This window comes from Thrips palmi, unplaced genomic scaffold, assembly GCF_012932325.1.
Source record: "Thrips palmi isolate BJ-2018 unplaced genomic scaffold, TpBJ-2018v1 HiC_scaffold_16, whole genome shotgun sequence".
In the NCBI taxonomy this organism is placed as follows: domain Eukaryota; kingdom Metazoa; phylum Arthropoda; class Insecta; order Thysanoptera; family Thripidae; genus Thrips; species Thrips palmi.
Window position 1 is genome coordinate 15,707,298 of NW_023144625.1, and position 21,058 is coordinate 15,728,355.

The following is a 21,058-nucleotide window of genomic DNA, read 5'->3' on the forward strand; positions in this document are numbered from 1 at the left end:
TCAAGTGACTTTGCAGCACCCAGATTTTTCATTCTTGATAGTACACGGCAATATTCCAATGGAGTTCGTTGATAGGAGTTCGCCTGTTTAAGTTTATCTTGGGAAAATGGACTGACGTTCAACAAGTACTGGGAGCGGTGGCATCGTGCGTCATGCACTGAGAAAACAGTATTTATGTGGGACCCTGCCACCCCTAAACTAGAACCCATCAAGATTACTGCATACTGATATGGCTTTAAAATTCATTTTTAAATATTTTTAACCTTTTTTATCAGCTCTCACGTGACTCGCGAAAGAAAATAGAAAATAATTTGCCAATGTCGGACGTTCGACTATCATATGGTGGAACGTTCTGACGCAAGTCCTTGCAGTCACCTCGAGCCACCTCAATATCCGGATGTTTAGAATTGTAAAACCGCGGCGGGGCGTAAAGAGAATCTTTCTTTGCGTTTCGGGTGCAGCTGGCTTCTAACGCTGCGGACTGAGAACGCCTTGGTCCAATTAAAAGCGGCAACGCCTCTTGGCAGACGAGGGTCAATGCCGGTCGGAACTGGAGAGGAGCCCCGCGCCGTTGGCAACTTTAGGAACGGACCCTCACACACGGCAGCGCAGCGGCCTAGGCAGCCCAGGCAGCCCAGGCAGCGGCAGGGAAGGTCTTAAATAGGGACCCGCAGCGACAGCGCTGTCGCACTGGTGCTGTAGAGCGCTGTCGCGGCCAATTCGGCTGGCCAGGCAAGGCCAGTGATTTATGCCCCGGTCAGATAGATGTGCTGCCGCCATGCCCCCCGCCACACGGCGTCCACGTGCACGCTCCGATGGCTAACCTAACCTAAGCTAACCTAACCTAACCTAATACGGATCGACTTACCTTGCCCCAACTTGACCGCACGGCGCACTTCACCGATCCTCAAGAAATTCCACAGCCGCCGCCGTTCGGGATTCGAAGCCGAGCTCGAATCAAATTCTCGCCGTCCAGGAAAGCTCGGCCAGGGCTGCGCCCGCGACACTAATGTCCTCCAAATTGATTGAGTGAATTATGCGTGCGTGCTCGACACGGAAATGACTCTAAATTGGTCCGGCCGCCTGGGAGGAAGTACAGAGAGTGCCCGGTGCTGCTCTGCGCGCGCTCCCTCCATTGCTACGATGCTCGCATTTCTCGAAATTATCCGTTCGTCGTTCAGAGCGTGTTACTTCGCTCTGTGTCGTTCGCGTTGCCAGCAAGCTCGCTTAGACACTGCTTAGTTGGGAGGGGGTGTTGAAACGCGACGAACCGGAGTGAACCGGAGACGCAAAACCCCGACCGGAAATGGCGTCGAGATAGGCGCCCCCGTCGCAGCTGCCGGCAATGTGCGCAGCGCGGAGCAAGGGGAGGTTTGTTTCGAATGCGCGAATTTCTAGCAGAATTCCGGGCAGAAACGTGCAGGAATGTTTGAGTGGTTCTTTTCCGCGAGGTTTAATGGGGCCCGGGGGGTGAACATCCTCGCGAATCAGCCGATTGATTCGATCTTCGATCCCAGGACGCGGACGGGGCCAACACCGCGTCCTTCCCGTCGTCTCGGGTCTTGGGTCGACTCCCAGACTCCCACCCTCATTGACAATGGCAGGCGGGACAGGCGCCTCGCCCACCCGTCTGGAGCAGTGCTGGGGCCAGGCTGGGGCCGCGTACGGACGACGGTCCGCTCAGAGGGCCCCGTCGGCGCCGCTCTCGGACGCCCTCGACGGGCCTCGTGCGCCTTGTCAATCACGGTCTGCATGTCGCGCTGTCGCGGCAGGGCAGCCAGGGCGGGTGGGGTCAGTGCGTCGCAACACCGCGTCGCTTGTCCGGACTGCTCAGGGCCCTCGGCCTGCCTCGGCCTGCCTCGGCCCATCGGGCCCTCCTATTCTTAGTTCTACGCTATGACTGGCAGACTGTGTTCTTGACAGTGCGAAACACGACTTACGGTCGCCAAAGAAAGTCACATCAGTGACAGCAGTCCTTGTTGGTTAGTAGACCTGCACCATACCCTAACCTAACCTAACCTCACCCAACCCTAACCTTACCTAAGCTAACCTAACCTAACCTGACCCTCGCCTGAGTGCGAGGTTCACGCAATCGCCGTAACTAGTGACAGATTCGCTTTGAATCTATGGCGTTCTTGACTGGGTCATCACGCTTCGACGGAAGGACGCGCTCGGTGAATCGCGGCGAAGGTTAGGCTGGCGTGGCACGGCGGGGCGGGGGCATCCGTGCGGTGACGCAGAGGTAATAGGTTAATGGGTTCAATCGCCACCGCGATGGACTCGTGGATGGACAAGCTCGGCGATAACGCAACGCCCCACCGCCAGACACGCGCCTCTCCTCTCCTCGGTGCGAAGCGGTGCGAGGACCTCGTGTAAGGGGCGCAGGATTTGAACTGAAAAATACTCGACGTGAATTGAATCAAACCAGGTGTGACTTGAAAATTACTTGATTGAGAGGCTCCCAGCAGCCAATCAGAAATCTTCGGCTTCCACAGCTCGCCGTTGGCTCGAAAAGACCACGCGAGACTGAGCATTCCCTGCTTGGCAGGTCCTGCACGCCATCGTCTTCAGCCCGCCGTGGTAGGCAACCCATCGTGCAGTAGCGCGCGGCGTGCGGCCGCCCCGCCGGTAGGCAGGGGCTCGACTTGACTTGAGACGGGGCTCGGCAGGCTCGGCCCGTGCGCTCGGTGCGCACCCGTTTTAGCTGCAGCAGGGTGGCAGCAAGCGGCAGCCTTCAGCGGGGAGGGGTGCGACCAGGAGCGTCGACGGAGAGGTGTCCCCAGGAAGTAGGAGCCTGACGGGGACTGCTGGGCCGGGCGGGGCGCGAGGGGCAGTCGCCGGCCGTCAGCTGAGCGCGCGGACCTCAGTGCGCGGACGGGACGGACTCTGCGTGGAGGGCGGAGGGCCAGTTAGAATACCACCGCCCCGAACAGCTGGCCGAACAGGGGCTTAAAATAGCGTCTCGAAGTCTCGGCACTGGGCTGGGCGTCGCTGGGCGTCGCGACGCCCCGAGGGGCTGCGTGCGGGGAGCGCGCCGCGGCACCGGCACCGGCTGGCGCGGCCGCAGGTGCGACGGGGACGGACGACGGCGCCCGGGACGGTCTCGGAGCGCGCCGCCCCGAAGCGTGCCGGGCCGCGAGCAGGCCGAGCAGGCCGCCGTGGTCGTTAGTCGTGTACCCGGCGTGCTCGCGGCGTGCCACCCACCATGCCTCGCGCCGCCGCCTTCCTGCTCGCCGCCATCGTCAACATCGTGGTGCTGGGCACGGCCCTGGCGTCGACGGCGACCTGCGAGGAAGACGACGACGAGCCGCGCTGCGGCTAGAGCGCTCCGCTCCACCACGCCGAGACGCCCCAATCGAAGTTCTGGCTTCGAGAATCAAGTCTGAAGTAGAAACTGTGTTCATGTTTAAAAGCGATCTCTTGCCCGCGGATCTGTGACTGAAACTAGAACTAGACGCCCACCGCGAAAAGACGTTATTCCGAATAGTACAATTAAAGACAGCTTCCCGCTGGACTAGAAAGGGAAACTTGTGATTTTAGCAACTAAGGACATGTGTGGAGCAGCATCGCAGTGTGTTGATCTGAGCTGACCTAGCCTCGCACCGATCCGCCATGACGGTTCTAGCTCTACTGCTAGTGCTGTGCCTGGCAGCCAGGCCGGCCCAGCCCCAGGACGATGAACAGTGAGTCATGATAACATTTACCATTGCGCCGAGCAAATCACAGCGTGGCCGTTTGAATTGTCGAGTTTCGGAGGGAGCGGGCTGACGGCGACTCTCCTGTCCTCCTCCAGGGTGACCAAGTGGGCGCGCGAGCTGGGCGACGAGCTGTGGGAGCTGGGCCGCCAGATCTGCAAGCCGGACGAGATCAAGAGGGTGAGTCGCTAGCGAGTCGCTGGCAGTCCGTGATTGTCGCTCGGAATGTGAGCGGCGGGACAACACCAGCCCGCACCTTCGCCCCCGAGGCACACAGCGTGCTGGGACGCGTTGCGTTCGAGGCGACGGCCACTAACCACCGCTTACAGTGCGTCGCCCCGTTTAATCTATCAAGGCCTTTTCTATGACACCCCTCGCTTCTGCGCCTGGCCCTCGGCCTGGCCTCACACCAACGGCCGCGACACCGCGACCACGTGCATGCACTTGTGAGGAGGCCGGCGGGGTCCTTTTGTGCGAGTGCGGTATGCACTGCATCCACCCGAACGCAGCGACGGGGGAGGAGAGGAAGGAAAGGTGGTTCCGCAATATTATGGATGCAATCCCGCGCGAGAGAGAAAGAGAGAGTGAGTGTGCACACACTGCGTGGTTCTTACTTCTCATTTCCCATCCTCGCCGTAGGGGCGGTCAACGACCGCGGCGAGGGACGGTCCCTTTTTTGCGACCGCGTATTTAAACGCACATTAAACGTTCCCGCGGGTCGTGTTTTTACGCTTCCGACAACAGCGGCCGCGGCTCGTGTTCGATCCCCCGCGCCGCCGCCCCGCGATGAAACAATCATTCCCCTCTGCGTGTCCAATGTCCGATCCGCGAGCGGGAATCCGACAAAACCCCAAGCAGGGTGCGCGGCGCGGCGGTGGAGTCATTCGGGGAAACAGCAGCCCCCGGCAGTCCGGCAACCGGCCAGCCGACTTTCGTAATTAAATCACCAAAGATCTTTTCGCCGCTCTCTGTCTCTGCGGCACTCGAGGGGCGTTCCGTGCGTACGGGTGCGAGAGAGACAGGTCCACTCAGCGATCGGAATCGCTCAACAGGCGGAGCCACCGCTAATTTGCAAGTGGGCCTCCTACTCTCAGCCCGCGTGTGTGCGTGTGTGCGTGTGCGCGCGCGCGCGTGCGAGAAAGAGTGTGTGTGCCTTACGTGCCAGTTCCGCGTCGCCCTGCATCCCCTTCCACGTCATCGTTTTAACGGCGGTGACAGATCGGGGAGTGGGATGAATGGAGGGAAGCAGTGAAGGGAGTCGGGGGTGGGGGCGACGTCCGCGCCGTCCACGCCGTCCGAGTCCACGTGTGCCGTGATAGTGTCGTGGGGCTGGAGATGCTGGGGATCATCGCCCCCAGCGCGGCCAGGGCGCGGCGATGCGGCGATAGTGCCGTCGTCAGTCAAGTGGAAGGGGAGGAGGAGGGGCGGGACTGGACACGGTCCTTATTGTGTGCGCGAACTAACGCCCCGCCGCCCCGCCGCCCCGCCGCGGGTTCGACTCCCGGCGGGGGCGATCCGTCTTGACTCGTCTGCACGTTGACACGGCCGTGCTGACGCGCTGACGCCGAGTGTCGATGCCCGCAGGAGTACAGCCGCCACAACGCGCGCACGGAGATCAAGACGGGCGACGCCATGCTCAACGACATCGTCGGCAACATGGAGCGCATGCTGCAGCAGAAGATGGACGCCGTGCAGGTGAGTCGGGTTGGGGTTGGCCGAGAGCTCGGTGTTCCTGCGACACTGTGACTGACCGCTGCCGGCCGACTGACCGCTTACAGTGCATCATGGAGCGGGCGGAGGAGAGCGCGCAGAACTTCGAGTACGACGACTCCCGGTACTGGCTGTACCACAGCGCCAAGGCGTCGCCCGTGTACTTCAACGGCGAGCCGCTGGACGCCAACATGAAGCGCAAGGAGGAGGAAGAGGAGGAGGACGAGTCTCTGCTGACGGAGGCGGAGCGCTACCGCAAGAAGGCCCTGGCCGAGGAGGAGGAGCAGAGCAAGCACAAGGTGCTGCGCTTCGACTGGGACAACCTCACGGAGCCCGAGTACCTGGACCTGTGGCTGGAGGAGCGCCAGCCGCTGTTCTACGGCATCCCCATCAACTTGACGCACAGCAGCGTGCACGTCCCGGACAACGTGTTCGACCACGGTACGGCGCACGGCGTTGCTCAAACCACGGCGGCCGCTTTCTGGAACGGTAAAAGACGTTTGTTTCTTGCAGGCCCGCACGTTCAGGCCGGACTCCAGTGGTCAGAGGACCTGAACGAGGTGTTCAGGAACAACTACGGAGCCGACCCCTCCCTCTCCTGGCAGTACTTCGGGCACTCTACGGGCTTCATGAGGATATTCCCAGGTGAGGCAAAGCAGTTAGAGGGTACTCTTGTTTTTCGTTGTGGCCGCGAGGCTGACGGCGTCTTGTTCGCGCAGCGCTGCACTGGGTCACCAGGAAGGAGGAGGACGTCGAGGACGAGAAGGACGTCGTCGTGGACGTGTTGAACCTGCCCGCCGGGGATGACCCCAACGCCGGCAACAGCGCCGCGACGCCCCCCAACCCGGACGCCACCGCCGCCGCCGGGGACGCCGTCAAGCCGGTGGCGCCGCTGCTGGAGGAAGAGGAGGACGAGGAGGAGGACCGAATGCCCGACCTGTACGACTGCCGGCGCAGGGAGTGGTACATCGAGGCGGCCACGTGCACCAAGGACGTCGTCATCCTGGTGGACAACACGGGCTCCATGTGGGGCGTCCGCAAGGCCATCGCGCACCTCACCGTCCGCGAGCTCCTCGCGACGTTCGGCGCCAACGACTTCGTCAGCGTCATCTCGTACAACGACACCGCCATGAGCGTCGTGGAGTGCTTCGAGGGCACGCTGGTCCAGGTGAGACAGACGCGCCTTTAGTTGATTTTGCTGGGAGACTTTGTCAAATCTTCAGGTAAGGCATCTCTTGTCGCCAGGGAACGCCCGAGTACAAGGAAGCGTTGAGCAAGGCGCTGGACACCCTGAAGCCCGAGGAGTACGCCAATCTGACCCACGCCCTGCTCTACGCCATGGACCTGCTGGACAGCGTGAGCGCCAACTTTCGACGACGCCCAGCCCCATGATCCCCCAGGCACTCACACCGCCGCGTTGCCGCTTTTGCTTCCAGTTCCGGTCCAGCCAGAACTGCCCGGACCTGCACTGCAACCAGGCCATCATGCTGGTGACGGACGGCATCGCCTTCAACATGACGGACTTCATGCTGCGCTACAACCGCGACGAGAACGGCATGGCGCCGGTGCGCATCTTCACGTTCCTGCTGGGCCGGGAGGTGACGCGCGTGCTGGAGATCATGGAGATGGCCTGCCTCAACCGGGGTGCGTCGCCAGCGTCGCGGGAATGGCATGGCACAGCGCGCGGCTGTCTCTAGGCGCCGGTCGAACTTACAGTGTGCTGCGCAGGGTACTACTCGCACGTGCAGTCCATGAACGAGGCCCGCGAGGACGTCCTCAAGTACATCCCCGTGGTGGCGCGGCCCCTGGTGCTGCAGGAGGTGGACCACCCCATCCGCTGGACGCCCCTCTTCGCCGACACGTCCGTGAGTGTCTCGGCAGCCCTGGCTGCAGGGCCCCGTCTATGTCTGTGCTAATCACATCGTCGCGTCGGACTCCCTGTGATCCCTGTAATCAGCCTCCGAGCCCCTCGCGGCCCGGCCCCCGTGTCTGTTGTCTGGCGATACTCCCCGCTGGAGGCTGAAGGCGCGGAGTATTGATTGCAGGACCCCAAGATGGACGTGTGGCTGTACAACGTGATGCACCACGAGGAGCAGCGCACCCGCCTCGACACGCACGAGAAGAATAGCCAGCTGTATTACAGCGAGCGCAAGCAGGACAATAAGTACATCCAGGACGAGGTCCAGGTACTGCTATGGCACGGCATGGCGCCCCGCCGCCCCGCCGCGTCGAGCGTCGATACCCCGTGCGCGGCACGCGGCGACACCCCGCGCGCCCAGGCGTCGCGCTGTCGCACTCGAGGGGTATCGACGCTCGCTGGGGAATTCCTTTCCCGCCATGCCCGCCCGGACAGTGGACCCTGCTTCCCACCGGCATGGAGTGTGTCTTGTGCCTTTCTAGGTTTCAGATCTAGTAGCCGTAGTTGCAAGGGTTGGTTGTGTACGCCTCTGAAAACTACTGTAGTGTAGTAGATTGCGAATGCTGTTTTATTTTCCTCTGCTTTCGGAATGAAGGAATGATGCCGTAGTAGTACGTAATTTGTTTGAGTGATTCTAAACCCTTCGATTTGTTTCCGCACGAGTTACTTGATGCTTTCAGACGACCACGACAGTGCAACATTTTGCAGGGCAATCGAGGCTTCACGAGTAGAATAGAAAGTGTGCTGCTACCGTAGAATACTAGTTGCACTGGGGTCGTTCAAACGTGCCAGATTCTGTTGAACGACTCCAGGAGCCGGGTTGCAGCATCCTGTTTCCCCCTTCCTCGACTAGTGCCTGCGTTTGACTTGATGCCCCTTCCCGCCAAGTAGTGCGACTTGCACGAGTAGCTCCAGTTGCGCTGCTTGCCCCTGCTTGCCCCGGGCGCTTGTCCGCGGCCGTCGCCATGCCTCTCACGCCGCGCTCCGTCCCACAGGACAAGGAGTACGACCCCATCGTGCACCGCTTCAGGGAGTACCGCATGATGACGTCCGTGTCCGTGCCCGCGTTCGACCGCAAGCTGTCCCACGAGTACAGCAACGAGGTAAGGCCCCGCACGCGTCGATGTTCGTCCAGCAGCAGATAAGAATTGAACCTCCTTCTGACGCCTCGCCGCGTCCGTGCGTTCCAGACGGAGGTCCGCGCGGAGCTGCTCGGCATCGCCGGCATCGACGTCCCCATCCTGGACTTCGTCAAGCTCACCATGCCGCACAGCGTGAGTGCGCGCCTGCGCGGCCAAGGCGATGCGATGACGCGATGCGTCGCGTAGTGTCAGCGAGGCTAACGCGGCCTTGTGTTTCAGATTGGCGTCAACGGCTACGTCTTCATCGTGACCAACAACGGCTACATCCTGACGCACCCGGACCACCGCCCTGTGGTGAGCATCGTCGCCGGAATGTCCCACGGTTCGCAGCCTGCTGGAGGTATACTTGGTAAAAACTGTCACTTTCTGATTATTGGCGCGGTCTAGCTGAAGGGCATCTTGAAAACGAACTACAACAGTGTGGACCTGTCGGAGGTCGAGTTCGCGGACGAGGAGCGCGAGCCGCGGGACCCCAGCCCCGACATCCTGGAGGTGAGACGATCTAGACGAAAGGCATCGAAGCGGCCCGTCGTCCGTGCACGAGCCAAACCAAACTCTGTTCCAGCTGCGCGAGGCCATGGTGAACCACTCCAGGGCGCACATGCAGATCAGAATCAAGTTCCACTTCGACGAAATGGTGAGCCAGTCAAACATGGCTGCGATGAGGCGCCGCATTGCCGCAACTGGACTCACCCCGTCCCGTTCTTCCACGTTGATGTTGCAGCGCCGCGTGGACAGCGAGCTCAAGGACGTGTACATCGCGCCGCTCAACGGCACGCCCTTCTCCATCGCCATGGTGCTGCCCACGGAGTACGGCCACGCCTGGCTCAAGGTGGCCTCGGACGAGTTCAAGAAGTACCGCCAGGCGGGCTCCGACCCCACGCTCTTCTTCGACTCCACGCGCTGGAAAATCCACCCAGAGTGGTAAGGGGAGCCACCGGAAGGGGTGGGTCGGATGAGTTGCCTACCCTGTCCGATGGGTTGCCTACCCTGTCCGATGGGTTGCCCACCCTGCCCGATGGGTTGCCTACCCTGTCCGATGGGTTGCCTGGGCGGCAGTGCCCCGCCCCCGCGGCACGACCCCGCTTGCATCGGCAGTCTGTTGCAGGGACTACTGCGCGTACTTCCACGAGGACTACCGAGTGTTCGCCAGCCCGGAGGCGCGGGTCCTGCACTTCGTGGAGCGCGCCAGCCACAAGAACTGGGAGTGGCGGGAGCGCTTCAGGGCCCCGCCGCCGGACGCGCAGGGTGAGAGAGAGGGCGGGACGCTGCGGATGTTGGATTGCTCACGATGTTCACCTTGTTCACCGTGCCCCTGTTCCCTCTGCTGCAGGGCGGTGCGCCAGGCCGCAGCTGGACCAGAGCGACTACTACTGTGAGTCTCGCTCTCGCTTTACGTTGCTCGTGTTGGGCTTGTCGGGGCGCCTCGCGCCGTGGTAACCGAGGCTTCTGGCGCAGGTGATCGCGAACTGATGCAGCTGCTGGTGTTCGACGCGCGCCTCTCGCAGCCCTACTTCAAGGGCTCCAAGTGGGAGCCGAAGACGAGAGACGAGTAAGTGCTGCGGGATGGCTGAGGGTGTTCTTGTTCTTGCAGGCGTAACTGGCGCGCTCTAACGCACTCTCGCCTTCCAGGCAGGACCTGGCTCGGAAGTACAACGTGAGCCTCAGGTTCATCTCCATGCAGAGCGGGCTGCTGCGCTGGCAGGCCATGCACGACCGCCCCGCCGATGGAAAGCCCGCGCCGTGAGTACGCCGCACCGGCACCTCTCTGTCTTCCAAAGTCGAGAATCGGTAAATCGAAGCGGGAAACGAGTGTTTCACTTTTCTGGGCGCGTAGGGAGTGGGGCGAGTCCAACAACCACGCCATCGAGGAGCCCTGGTACGTCGGCGCCGTGCTGCAGCACCAGGTCAACAACTATTCGTTCTACTTTTCGCTGCCGCCAGACGCAGGTAGGTGTGTGGGTGCAGGGGCGTGTGAGTGTGCGGGCCGGCTGCCCCCGGCTGGTGGGTGTGTGGACTCATCGCCGTCCTCATCCTCGCCAGAGCGACAAGACCCCAACCTGCTGACGGTGACGGCGACGCACGCCGTCTTCCACCTGGACGAGAGCAAGTACGTCCCGGCCAGCGTGCTGGGCTACGTGATGCCCCACGCCTCCCTGCAGCGCCGCTTCGAGAACGTCACCTCCAAGGCCTGCAAGACGTGCCTGCCGTGCTCCAGTGAGAGGCTCGACTGCTACCTGCTGGACTCGGCGGGCTACGTCATGGCCAGCAAGTCCTCCCTGGACACGGGCCGCTTCTTCGGCGAGATCGAGGGCGCCGTCATGGCCGAGATGGTGACCGCGGGGTTGTTCACCGTGCGGAAGGTGTACGACTACCAGGCGCTCTGCTACGAGGAGGTGCCCCTGGACAGCGGCGCCGGCTTCCTCGCCACGGTGAGCCCGGCGTGGATACCCCATGCGGCCGTTGCGGCGGCCACGTCGATACCCCATGCGGAGGACTAATGCGGGTTGTCTATTCGCAGCCGCTGATACAGCTGCGGTGGCTGTGGCACTGGACAGTGGGCCGGCTGGCGTGGCTGCTGCTGCAGTCCGAGCTCGCGGAGGCGCTGGCTGGGGACTGGCTGCTCCGGGACTGGCTGTCCCGACTTATCCCCCCAGGCCCCCACGGCCCCCACGGCCCCCACGGTGCGTCGCGTTCACGTTTGGCATTCCCCATTGACCCCCCTGTCCCGGAGATGTGATGCGACTACTGTTGTGCTGCTTGTTTGCTCTCCTAGGCGACTACCGGCGGTTCGGCAAAGCCAAGCGAAGGGTGAAGCGGAAGAAGGCCCGACCCGAGGAGGAGCTGGGGGAGGTGTTCCCCAGGAAGCCGCCCAAGGGCGCCAAGAAGACCGTCAGCTTCCCCTGCGAGCGGAAGACGGAGCTGTACCGACTCGAGCAGGAGAAGATGAGGGATGGCAACTTTCGACTGCCCCCTCCAGAGTGCAGCAGGCGAGTACCTGGTGCAAGCCAGTGCAAGCTTGCAAGTGCCACTCCGGTCCAGAATCCAGGATTCGGATCAAATTCGTCAGCGTGATTTGTGTAATGAATTTTAGCGATTCCAGACCGTACTCTGCCCGCGCGGTGCCAAACTCGAACATGCTGCTGGTGGTGACCGACCCCATGAGTTCCAACACGTGCTTTAATCGCCTGTTCGCGTCCTCGACGGTCATCGAGTACAACGTCACTCAGCCCTGCCAGAAAATGAACCTCAATGACTTGCCCCGAAGAAGACTGGGGGGCTGCTACAACCAGCACCCAAAGGTTTGCCATTTTATTTTGTAAGTACTGTTTGTAAACGCAACATTGCAATTGTTTCTCCTCCGTCCAATTTCAGGAAAAGTATATGAGACAGTGTGGCGATGCAGGGACTGCAGTCGTCAATGTAGCAGCAGTGCTGGCCAGCATTTCAATTTTTGTCATTCTACCGCGAGTAGTTGGGTGATAAGCTTATGCCGAGGAAACTGGCGGCATTGAAATGGGATGATAAGGGCAAAAAAAGAACAAAAATCAAAATGTACTTTTTCTTTTATTCTTTTGTTAATTAAAAAGGTAACACGTAACTGCTCCAAGAGTTAGCTACAGGAATTAAAAATAGCCTTTGTACTTTTGTAAATTGTCAAATGCATATGACCCTTCTAGTTAACAAAAGATAAGCCTTGTCACCAGGCAAAACAACAGCATGAGGAAACACTAGATTCATGACTGCATTCATATCACTTACACACATGAGCAGGCAACTTAACTGCGCAATACTCAGAACAAATGGCACTTAGTTTACCATGTTTGAAAATTAAAGTCACAGCAAAGTAAACAACAAAGCGACTTGCAGCGCTCCCCAACACAAGCAGTCAAAATCTAAAGCTTTAAAACGTTAAACGCATACACCGGAAACAAATTATACAAGGTTGACACTTTACCAAATGCACTACAAGCTGGTTCATATGTCTACATAAAATTAGCACTGAGTGCATGACCACTTAAAACTAAACAAATAAACAAAATGTGTCATTACACAGCTATAACATCTTAATAACAATGTTCACACAAATGCTTACTAAAATGGATCAAAATGTCAATAAAATCAACATACTTGAAGGAACTAAAAGTTTCCAATAAAATACTCCAAGTTGACAACAAAATACTCAACCCTAATCAAAACAGAAAATACAAAGTTTAAAACAAAAAAATTGTTTTTTTGATAACTGTGTGATAGAGTAAAACACAAAGAGCCAATAGTCTATTAGTCTTGTCAAACTTGAGAAACAAATAAATAAAATGAACTAAAATTTCCTAACTTACAGTTAACATTAAGGTGGACCAGTTGTATCACTGAAAGTTGAAGTTACCCTTCTTTGTTACTTAATTTTAACTTTAAGTTTGGATAGGACACACATAAGTTGATTGATAAAAATCAGAAATTAATAACAAGACATTATCCCTCGTGAAGGGCATTTCTGAAATAATAATAATAATAAATTGTGTCTCAGTCAAATGATGTTTGAATGGAACACCTTTACTTACAAAATACTGAGGTAGAAATTAGGTAATTAGAGGGCGAGGTCTCCAGAAAATTGATTGAAGTTCTATCTCCACAGAAGACTTGGATAAGACACAATGAAATACAACAACTACATTAAATTGGAACAGCAATCAGTCTTACTCAGTCTTCATGAAAATTGGAGGTGATCAAAGGCAACAAAACTTTATCTTTGCCAACTCAGTCTTATAAAGCAGACAGCCTCTGAAAAGGACACAAAATTTGATAAGAGTAAAACCTTTCTCAAATTCTTATCATTTGCAGAAAAGAAACAAGTGACACAGCAATCCTTTCAAAACAGGAAAGGGTTGCTCGTAGCAGTCTTAAAATCTACAATGTACAAATAGGATTTTTCAATCCAAACAGGATATCAAATCATCACATCTCAGAAAAAAAAAGTTCATCACAAGCTACACACACACATACTCATACCTAAGGCTCAATCAACAACTTCCTAAGAAGCTGAGAGAAACAGCGTGCAGCAAAAAGAGTTGTCATGTTTTAACAAAGGCAAATGGTCCAATAAGTGGCAGAGAATTCAATCTATTTACATAGGGAAATTTGGAAATGGTTCATCGACTTTGGTTCACAAAATGCAAATTAAAACTGAGATACAGTTCACGTTCTTAAAATTTAAAATTTAGTCAATATTGAAAAATTTGAAAAATTCAAAAAAATGGTCATCAAATTAAAGTAACAACACTCTATTATTACCAAAATCCACAACAGCTATTTTGCCATCCGGCGTGACGCAGACGCCGGAGGGCCTGTCCATCTCCACGGGCAGGCCGATTTGGCAACGATAGATGCCGTTGCCCTCGAACACCTGCACGCGGTTGTTCCGGGAGTCGGCGACGATGATGTTGTTGTCGCCGTCAATCGCCACGCCCTGGGGCCGCTGGAACTGCTTCGGGCCCGACCCCTCGCCCCCCAGGAAGCGGGCGTGCCGGAAGGAGGGCTCCACCACCACCAACCGGTGGTTGTTGAAGTCGGTACATATGACGTACCCATCGCGGTTAAACGCCACTCCGCGAGGGGTGTCAAAGTGCCGCCACATTGAGGTGGTGGTCTCCCAGCCGTACTTGCGGAGGAATGTGCCCTCCGGAGAGAACAGCTGGATGCGATTGTTTCGGGTGTCCGACACCACGATCTCTCCGGAGCCATTCACATCCACGTCCCAGGGGTAGTTGAAGTTCCCGTTTTGGGCCCCACACTGGCCGAAAGTCTTGATGAAGCGCCCTTCAGGATCAAATATCTGAACCCGGTGATTGTCCTTGTCGGCCACGACGATGCGGCCGCCGAGGTCCACGGCCACCCCGGCGGGCCGGTCGAACTGCCCCGGCGCGGTGCCCTGAGACCCGAAGGCGAAGGCGAACTTGCCGTCCGCGCCGAACACCTGGATGCGGTTGTTGGACCGGTCTGCCACGATGATGCGGCCCTGGCGGTCGCAGCACACGCCCCAGGGGCGCAGGAAGCGGCCCTCCTCGCTGCCCTCGCCGCCGATGGTGGCCGAGGCCGCGCGCACGCCGTCGTAGGACCGGGGCGGCCTCACCGCCACGGAGAAGGGGCTTCCCACGATGTGGCGGCCGCGCAGCAACACGTGCAGGGCGTGCAGCCCCTCGGCGCGCGCCCGGTACACCACCACGGCCGTGCCGTCGCCGCGGTCCTCCACGTCGCCCCGCACGTTGGCACCGCCCTCCGGCGCCACCAGCACCACGTCCAGCTCGCCGGGCACCACCGGCACGGAGGCCTCCAGGTGCGACTTGACGTGCACCGTGAAGGCGGCAGGGCGGCCCCGCACGGCACGCGTCAGCCCCTCGCCGGCGGCCACGCTCGACAGCGCGTAGCCCGAGCTGGAGACTGCGCCCATGGACGTCAGCGCCTTGCTGAGGATGGGCTCCGGCGGCGTGAAGGTGATCGTCTCGTCCTCGTAGGGCTGCTGCGAGGGCCGGCCGGTGTTGTTGGCCTTGGCCGCACGCAGCTGGGCCAGCTCCACGGCCGCCTTGTCCCGCGCGTGCACCACGTCGACGCCCTGGCCGAGGGCGAGGGTGTCGCGCAGGGACTCGGACAGCCTCACGTAGCGCTCGTGGAGGGAGCGCAGCACGTCCGCCTGCACTTGCAGCGACCTCGCCTTGAGGCTGGCGATCTCCTGGACGTCGGCGAGCAGCTGCCGCTCCCGCGCCTCGATGGCCGCCACCATCTGGCGGGTGCAGCAGCGGATGTCCGAAGCCACCTGCGGACACAACCACAACGCAAAGGCAAGTCAGCAAGCACGATCCAGGAACTAAGAAAAGCTACCACAGGGATTCGAACCCAGGCCTCACCTGCATCGCCTTGGCCTCCACGGCCGCCGCGACACCGGAGTTCCTTTCCAGGTGATCCCGCGCGGCCTGTGCCCCCGCCGTCGCGTCCCGGAGGTACTTCTCGGTGACGCCCTTGACGACGGTCAGCTGAGCCAGGGTGTGGCCGACGTGGCTGGCGGACGCCGCGCACGCTGAGCAGGTCCCCACACTGCAGGTCTCGCAGTACGAAACCAGGACTTCCCCGGCGTGCACCTCGCAGAGGGCGGCGGCCCGGGGCAGCACCGCCATCCGGGTCGGTGGGCTGCGGGCCTGCCTGGCCGCCGGCCTGGAGCTGGGGGGCGGCGCCCTGGTGGTGAGCGAAGGAGGTACCGACGGCGGCCTCGTCACTGCCATGGACAGGTGCATGGGCGGCTTGGGCAGGCACGGCGGCGGCACCGCCATGTTGAAGGGCAGCCCGTCCTCCACTCGAATCAGCACGTGGTCCGAGTGATGGCAACCCGCGCATGGTTTGCACAGCACCTGCAACAGAAAAGCAAATACGTCAGTGAAAAACTTGCACAATAGACTCGCCTGAGCGATGGACACTGTAAACTCCGTGCGGGCTTTACCGTGTTGCACGCGGAGCATCGCGCGACGGGCAGTCTCTCGCAGTTTCGGCAGGTGGCGTCCACGTCGGCGTCCAGCAAGTCGCCGTTCAGGGCCTGCAGCATCTCCTGCAGGTCGATGGAGCCGATCGACCCGATGCTCGGCTCCCTGCTGGACCCCGTCGACGGCGAGGAGCCGTAAATTGATGATCCCGAGGAGTTGAGCCCGCTGCTGAAGCCCCAGCTGGAGAAGGGCGGGCTGGCCGTCGGGTCGCACAGCGCCCCGAGGCCGTTGGCCAGGCAGGACGCCAAGGCTGAAGTCGCCATCATCCTGCACAACATCAAGCAACACGTCAACTTGGGCGAGGGTGAAGCGCCTCAAAACACTCACACACACAAACACGCATGCACAACAGCAAAACAAGGGCAGACAATCAACGCCAAACACGGCCCTCTCTCCAGACGGGGTTCTTTCGAGGAACCCAGAGGAGGGCCGGCCGTCTCGGCCGTCTCGGGGCTGTTCGCTGTTCTAACCAGGGGGTGGGCCGCGCCCCCACCGCCAGCAGAGGGCCGGGCACATTTGTCACGCCCGCACACTTTGCCTAATAGAAGAGGACGTGGGGAGGGGGGAGGGGGAGGTTACATCGCCCGCACAGCGCCACAGCGCGCAGCCCAGGGCTCAGCCCAATCCGAGGGGTGGGCACGCCGGGCACGCCAGGGAATGCCCAAGAGGCGGACGGAGTCGCCGAAAAACGGCCACTTGAAACTCGGAGCGACTAGCGACTGCAGGCCCTTCTGGCGTTAGGGCTCTCTGAGCGCCTGCCCAACGAGCGCGAGTGGGCCTGCACTCCGTCAAGACGCCATGACTAGACGCCGAGGCTCTAATGCTTTCCCCCGAAAGGACAAGACGCGGCAACGCGGCTCAAAGTGACCAGATGTCGGCGGGGCGGGGCGGGGCGGGGTGCGGGACGCGGAGAGTGTCTGCGATCGCACGCCGCACCGTCCACGCAGCGCTCCGCAGCTTATCAAAGGAGGCGATTCTGAGAAGGTCAGTCGAGACACGTCGGGAAGGGGTGGGGGCAGTGCCCGGGCCGCGCCACTGGAACAAAAGCAGTCGAACTAGGAAGTGCAGCCCCCGCAACCCACGCGCGTCAGAGTCGGGTCGGATCGGATCGGCTCCAGTTTTAGTTTTACGACGACTTTTCAAGAAAGGTGACCCCGACCCGCGCCGACCCACAGAGTGGCCCACAGCAGGAAATAATAAAAACTATAAAGCAGAGCGAGCAGAGCGAGCCCCGAAGAGCCCGTGACACATGGCCGCGACTCCGGCGGTTTATTGTCGCCGACAAGTGACTCATTTCACCCCAAAGCGTTTCCAAAGAATGCACCAATAACAGACACATGGCCGGGCCGGCAATCCACCGGATGGCCGCCCGGCCCTGCCCTGCGCCGACCCGCCCCGACCCGACCCGGCCCGGCAGGGCTGCCAGGCACTGCCAGGCTGCGAGCCATAAACCAAACAAAGCGGACTGAAAGGTGGCCTCGGGGCGGCAAGGCGGTGGCGGCGTGGCGGCGCGCATGTAAACACCGCGAAAGCCTGCTGACGCCGCACGCCGCCCGCCACGCTTCGAGCCTTCGAGCGCTGCAAGAGCCGAAAGCACTCGGAAAGCCGAGTGCGTCCGGCGGCTGCCGACGCCAGCATCCAGCACCTGCGGCGCGGCACGGCACGGCACACGGAAGCACGCGCAACAACGCAAGGCAAACACCAGGACGAGGGCCACGGCCACGGCCTTCCAGGGCCTTCCGCAGGCATGGTGCAGCAGCAGGAACAGACCGTGGAAGCACTGCTGCCCTGCTTGCCGACGATGGGAAACATCTGCCCCCCACCCCCTTCCAAACTGCAGGCACCAGGCGAAATCCCAAACTCCAAAAGTCCCACGTGTCCCCACGCCAAGCCCCGAGGTGCGGGGTGCAGGGTCCGGTCCCCCGTCCCCACGCAGGACGCCTGGCGGTGCGGGAAGGGGGTGCAGGGGGAGGGGGGGGCGTGACTCTGCAAGATACTAGAGCGCACGGCAGGAAAAATGTGGAAACTCCGAGCCGATGGGGTTCGAATCCTTGGCACAGCAGCGCATGGTGCATTCGCATTGACAACTTTTTAAATGGTCTCCATTGCCTCCAACCCCTTTCATTCCAATCCATTCCTTCAAGAACCATGAGGGCAATAGTGCAGTGGTGCAGCAGGTCAGGTCGAGTAAACACCGCCGCCACCCGTCCCCTTCCCCCTTCCGAGCCCTTGACTAGTCCCTGATTTCGCCCCCCCCCCCTCCCCTTTTCCCTCTAGGACTAATGTAGGAACACACGCCGTTCCAGCCGTCTCTCTCGCACCCATCAATCGAGCGCAAGAGAGAGAAAGAGCGACGAAAGCTGCTCGGAATCTGCCAGCCAAGCCTGCCCGGCCTGCAGGCCGAGACAGACAGCAGACAGACGGGCACACGCCATGCACCCTGCGCTCCCTGCCACCAAAAACTGCAACCTGCCTGCAACCTGCTTCCAACCTGCCCGTCGCGTCGCCCAAGCCGAGCGCTCCACGAGCCCCACGGCGTGGAGGCTCAGGCTCAGGGCCTGCGTGGGCGTGTGGGAGGCACGGCATCCGCGTGGGCGCGGCCCTACGCGGAGCGCAGCCCCGGCCGCCCCCGCCGCCCCCGCCACGACGTCCAGGAAGCCGTCGGCCGCCGTCGGCTAGGTGCGGCGGGCTCCGAGACCCTCCCCCACGTGGCGTCGACGGCGTGCCGCGTGCCGTGGCGCGCCGCGATTGGCCCGCACGCCGATTTGCTCGATATTGAGCGAGGGTCGGCGAGGGGAGCGGCGCCCCGCCCCGCCCCGCCCCACCCCGCCCCGCCCCCCCCCGGCCACGCCCCGCCACACCCCCTGGATGGCACGCGGGCACCACTGTGCACCGCAACGAAACCGAAAGTGGAGGCGGGCGGTGGCGACGAGGCGGCGGCGGCGGGGGAAGGACACCGAAGACGGCGGCGACGACGACGAGACGGCGGGGGAAGGACGCCGACGACGAGCGTAGCCACTAAACCAGCAAGTCAATGCGGAAGCACGAGTAGGCCGAGAGCGTGTTCGAATGAATGGTGGATCGGGGCTACAGCGGGAGTGAAGCTCGGGCAACTCCAAGCTCCAAGGGCCGGAGAGTAGGAGCCACACAGCCAGCGGCAGAGGGAGCGGGCGACGACGACCAGGGCAGCCGCGGGGCCGCGGGGAGGGCTTGGAGGGCCTAGAGGAGACCCCGTCTCTCTCCGTCGCACCAGCGCCGCCATCCTTGCGTCCTTTTCGCACCCTACCGGCACCGCGCCGGCCCGGCCGCCTGCTCTGCCTGCTCCATCGTGCGCATGTTCTCCTAGGTCACGGTGTTGCTGTGGCAGGCCGGCAGCTCCCCTCCCAGCGTCCTCCCCTCCAGTCCTGCGGGCCGCGCCGCACGCCGCGCCAGCCGCGCCCCTCCCTAGCCCTCGCTAGGGACCCAGCTCGGCACTGCTAGAGTTTGGAACGGGGAAGGAAAAAAATAAAATCTCTGGCCCTCCGCCCTCCCCGCCCCGCCCCTCTAGCCTCCTCGCCTCGCCCACAGCACTGCCCTGTTCGCCGAGCACGCCGTGCACGCCGTCAAGCTCGTTCCAAACTTCCCAAACGCCTTGGGCCCGACCGCCACCCGACCGCCCCTGCCGGACGCCCAAATGGTGATGCTGGAGGCGGCCACCGTCACGGAGACCACCCCCGCGGCAGTAAAATTCGAACAGTACGTCGGACGGCGTGGCCTTCCCTCCGTGGCCGCGCCTGGCACAACACGCCCTCGCGCGTCGCGGGCGCAGCGTGGGCGTCAACGACGGCGAGTGAACATCGGCAAACAAGGAAACAGCGCGACACCCAGCGAATTAGCGAGCGGAACGCAGAAACGGTCCGCAGAGAGGATGGGCTCATTCCGGCCAATTACTGTGTCGCCACGCCGAGGCGTGGCCGAGCCTTGGCCGAGCCGGGGCGCCAGGGAAGTACCTACGCCACACGCGCCGAGAGATTCCGCTACTATCGAGTTCAGACACAAATTTGGATCAAAATTACGGCGAACTGGTACGCACTAAATGCCGTCGTCAAACCGAGCTCTGAGTCACCCAGGACGATAAACCCCGCCGCGACTCATTAAATGCCAGCCGACCCGCGGCGACCCCAAGGAATCCAGCTTTCCGCCTCGGCGGCCGACGGTCGGCTCCACTGTTTTCGATTGTGGCTCGCGCCGGGAAAAAGAACGTGCCAATGCGAAAACAAGGGACAGGGGCCCAGACCGGAGCCCAGAATCGCGGTGAGCGAAATAATACCTTGACCCGCGGGGCCGAGTCCGAGTCCGCGGTAAGCTCTTGTTTGGAGAAGGCACGGGCCGGCACCACCGGCACGGGCAAACGGCAAACACTGCGGCCGGCACGCTTGCACTGCACGGCACTGCAGGCCCACTGCATGCTGCAGGGGTTACTACGCGCACCGACACACATTGACAACACGGACAAGTAGTGATAACGTAGTGACAAGGCTCTGACAAGCGGCCGGGACGGGCGGGGCGCGATGCCGGGCGGCTCACGACACCGGCACGAGACACGGGACGCGGCTTGGCCGAGAAGAAGGCGCGCGAGCCTCGGGGCTGGGCCTGTGCCGGCTCGCCAAAATAAAAACACTTACATGTTTGTTGCCTCTGCAAGCAATGCCGCATTCACGGGGTCGGTGTTGGGGTGCTCGCTGCTCTGCTGCTGTTCGGGTCTCAGTCACTACTGGTGGGCTGGGCCGGCCGGGGCGGCGGCTCACTCCGTCCGGGACTTGGTCCCTCCCTGCCGCCGCCCACTGCCTCCTCCTCCTCCTCCTCCCCCTTGCCGCCGCCGCTGTGCTGCTGTCTACGGGCCGCCGCCACCACCACCACCGCAGCAGCCCGGCGCTCTCGGGGACGTTGCGCTCGGCGCGGTGGTGCTCCGTCCCGCTCGCACCGCGCCCTGCTGCTGCCTGCGGCCTCCAGGCGGACGGAGACAGAGAATCTGAAAATGCAGCCCTTCGGACGCAACCACCCGAGGGTCGCTGGCGACGTCGA

The 21,058-nt window shown here is 61.0% G+C and overlaps 2 protein-coding genes across 5 annotated transcripts; one reads left to right on the forward strand and one right to left on the reverse strand.

Moving 5' to 3' along the window:
• The first annotated feature begins 3,183 nt into the window (after positions 1-3,183).
• Positions 3,184-12,075, forward strand: LOC117642293 (voltage-dependent calcium channel subunit alpha-2/delta-3). 3 transcript variants are annotated; one of them, XM_034380331.1, is made up of 26 exons: positions 3,184-3,683; positions 3,794-3,875; positions 5,280-5,390; positions 5,474-5,846; positions 5,919-6,050; positions 6,125-6,573; positions 6,651-6,761; positions 6,842-7,049; positions 7,134-7,270; positions 7,451-7,591; positions 8,319-8,426; positions 8,514-8,597; positions 8,685-8,759; positions 8,853-8,957; positions 9,031-9,102; positions 9,190-9,389; positions 9,574-9,713; positions 9,799-9,840; positions 9,924-10,017; positions 10,098-10,208; positions 10,303-10,415; positions 10,509-10,897; positions 10,987-11,149; positions 11,242-11,455; positions 11,560-11,767; positions 11,841-12,075. In XM_034380331.1, exons 1-26 carry the CDS (start codon positions 3,613-3,615, stop codon positions 11,946-11,948), a joined length of 4,041 nt encoding a protein of 1,346 aa, XP_034236222.1. In that variant the 5' UTR covers positions 3,184-3,612; the 3' UTR covers positions 11,949-12,075. The 3 variants fall into 3 exon arrangements, with proteins under 3 accessions (XP_034236222.1, XP_034236223.1, XP_034236224.1); XM_034380332.1 differs by having other exon boundaries at positions 11,569-11,767; XM_034380333.1 differs by lacking the exon at positions 7,451-7,591.
• Positions 12,014-20,818, reverse strand: LOC117642294 (E3 ubiquitin-protein ligase TRIM71-like). Of its 2 annotated transcripts, none has more exons than XM_034380334.1 (4): positions 20,659-20,818; positions 15,955-16,261; positions 15,368-15,865; positions 12,014-15,276 (listed from the first exon to the last, which is right to left on the reverse strand). In XM_034380334.1, coding segments are annotated over exons 1-4 (2,352 nt in total). In that variant the 5' UTR covers positions 20,661-20,818; the 3' UTR covers positions 12,014-13,731. The 2 variants fall into 2 exon arrangements, with proteins under 2 accessions (XP_034236225.1, XP_034236227.1); XM_034380336.1 differs by lacking the exon at positions 20,659-20,818 and adding an exon at positions 20,304-20,545.
• Between the last annotated feature and the right edge of the window lie 240 nt (positions 20,819-21,058).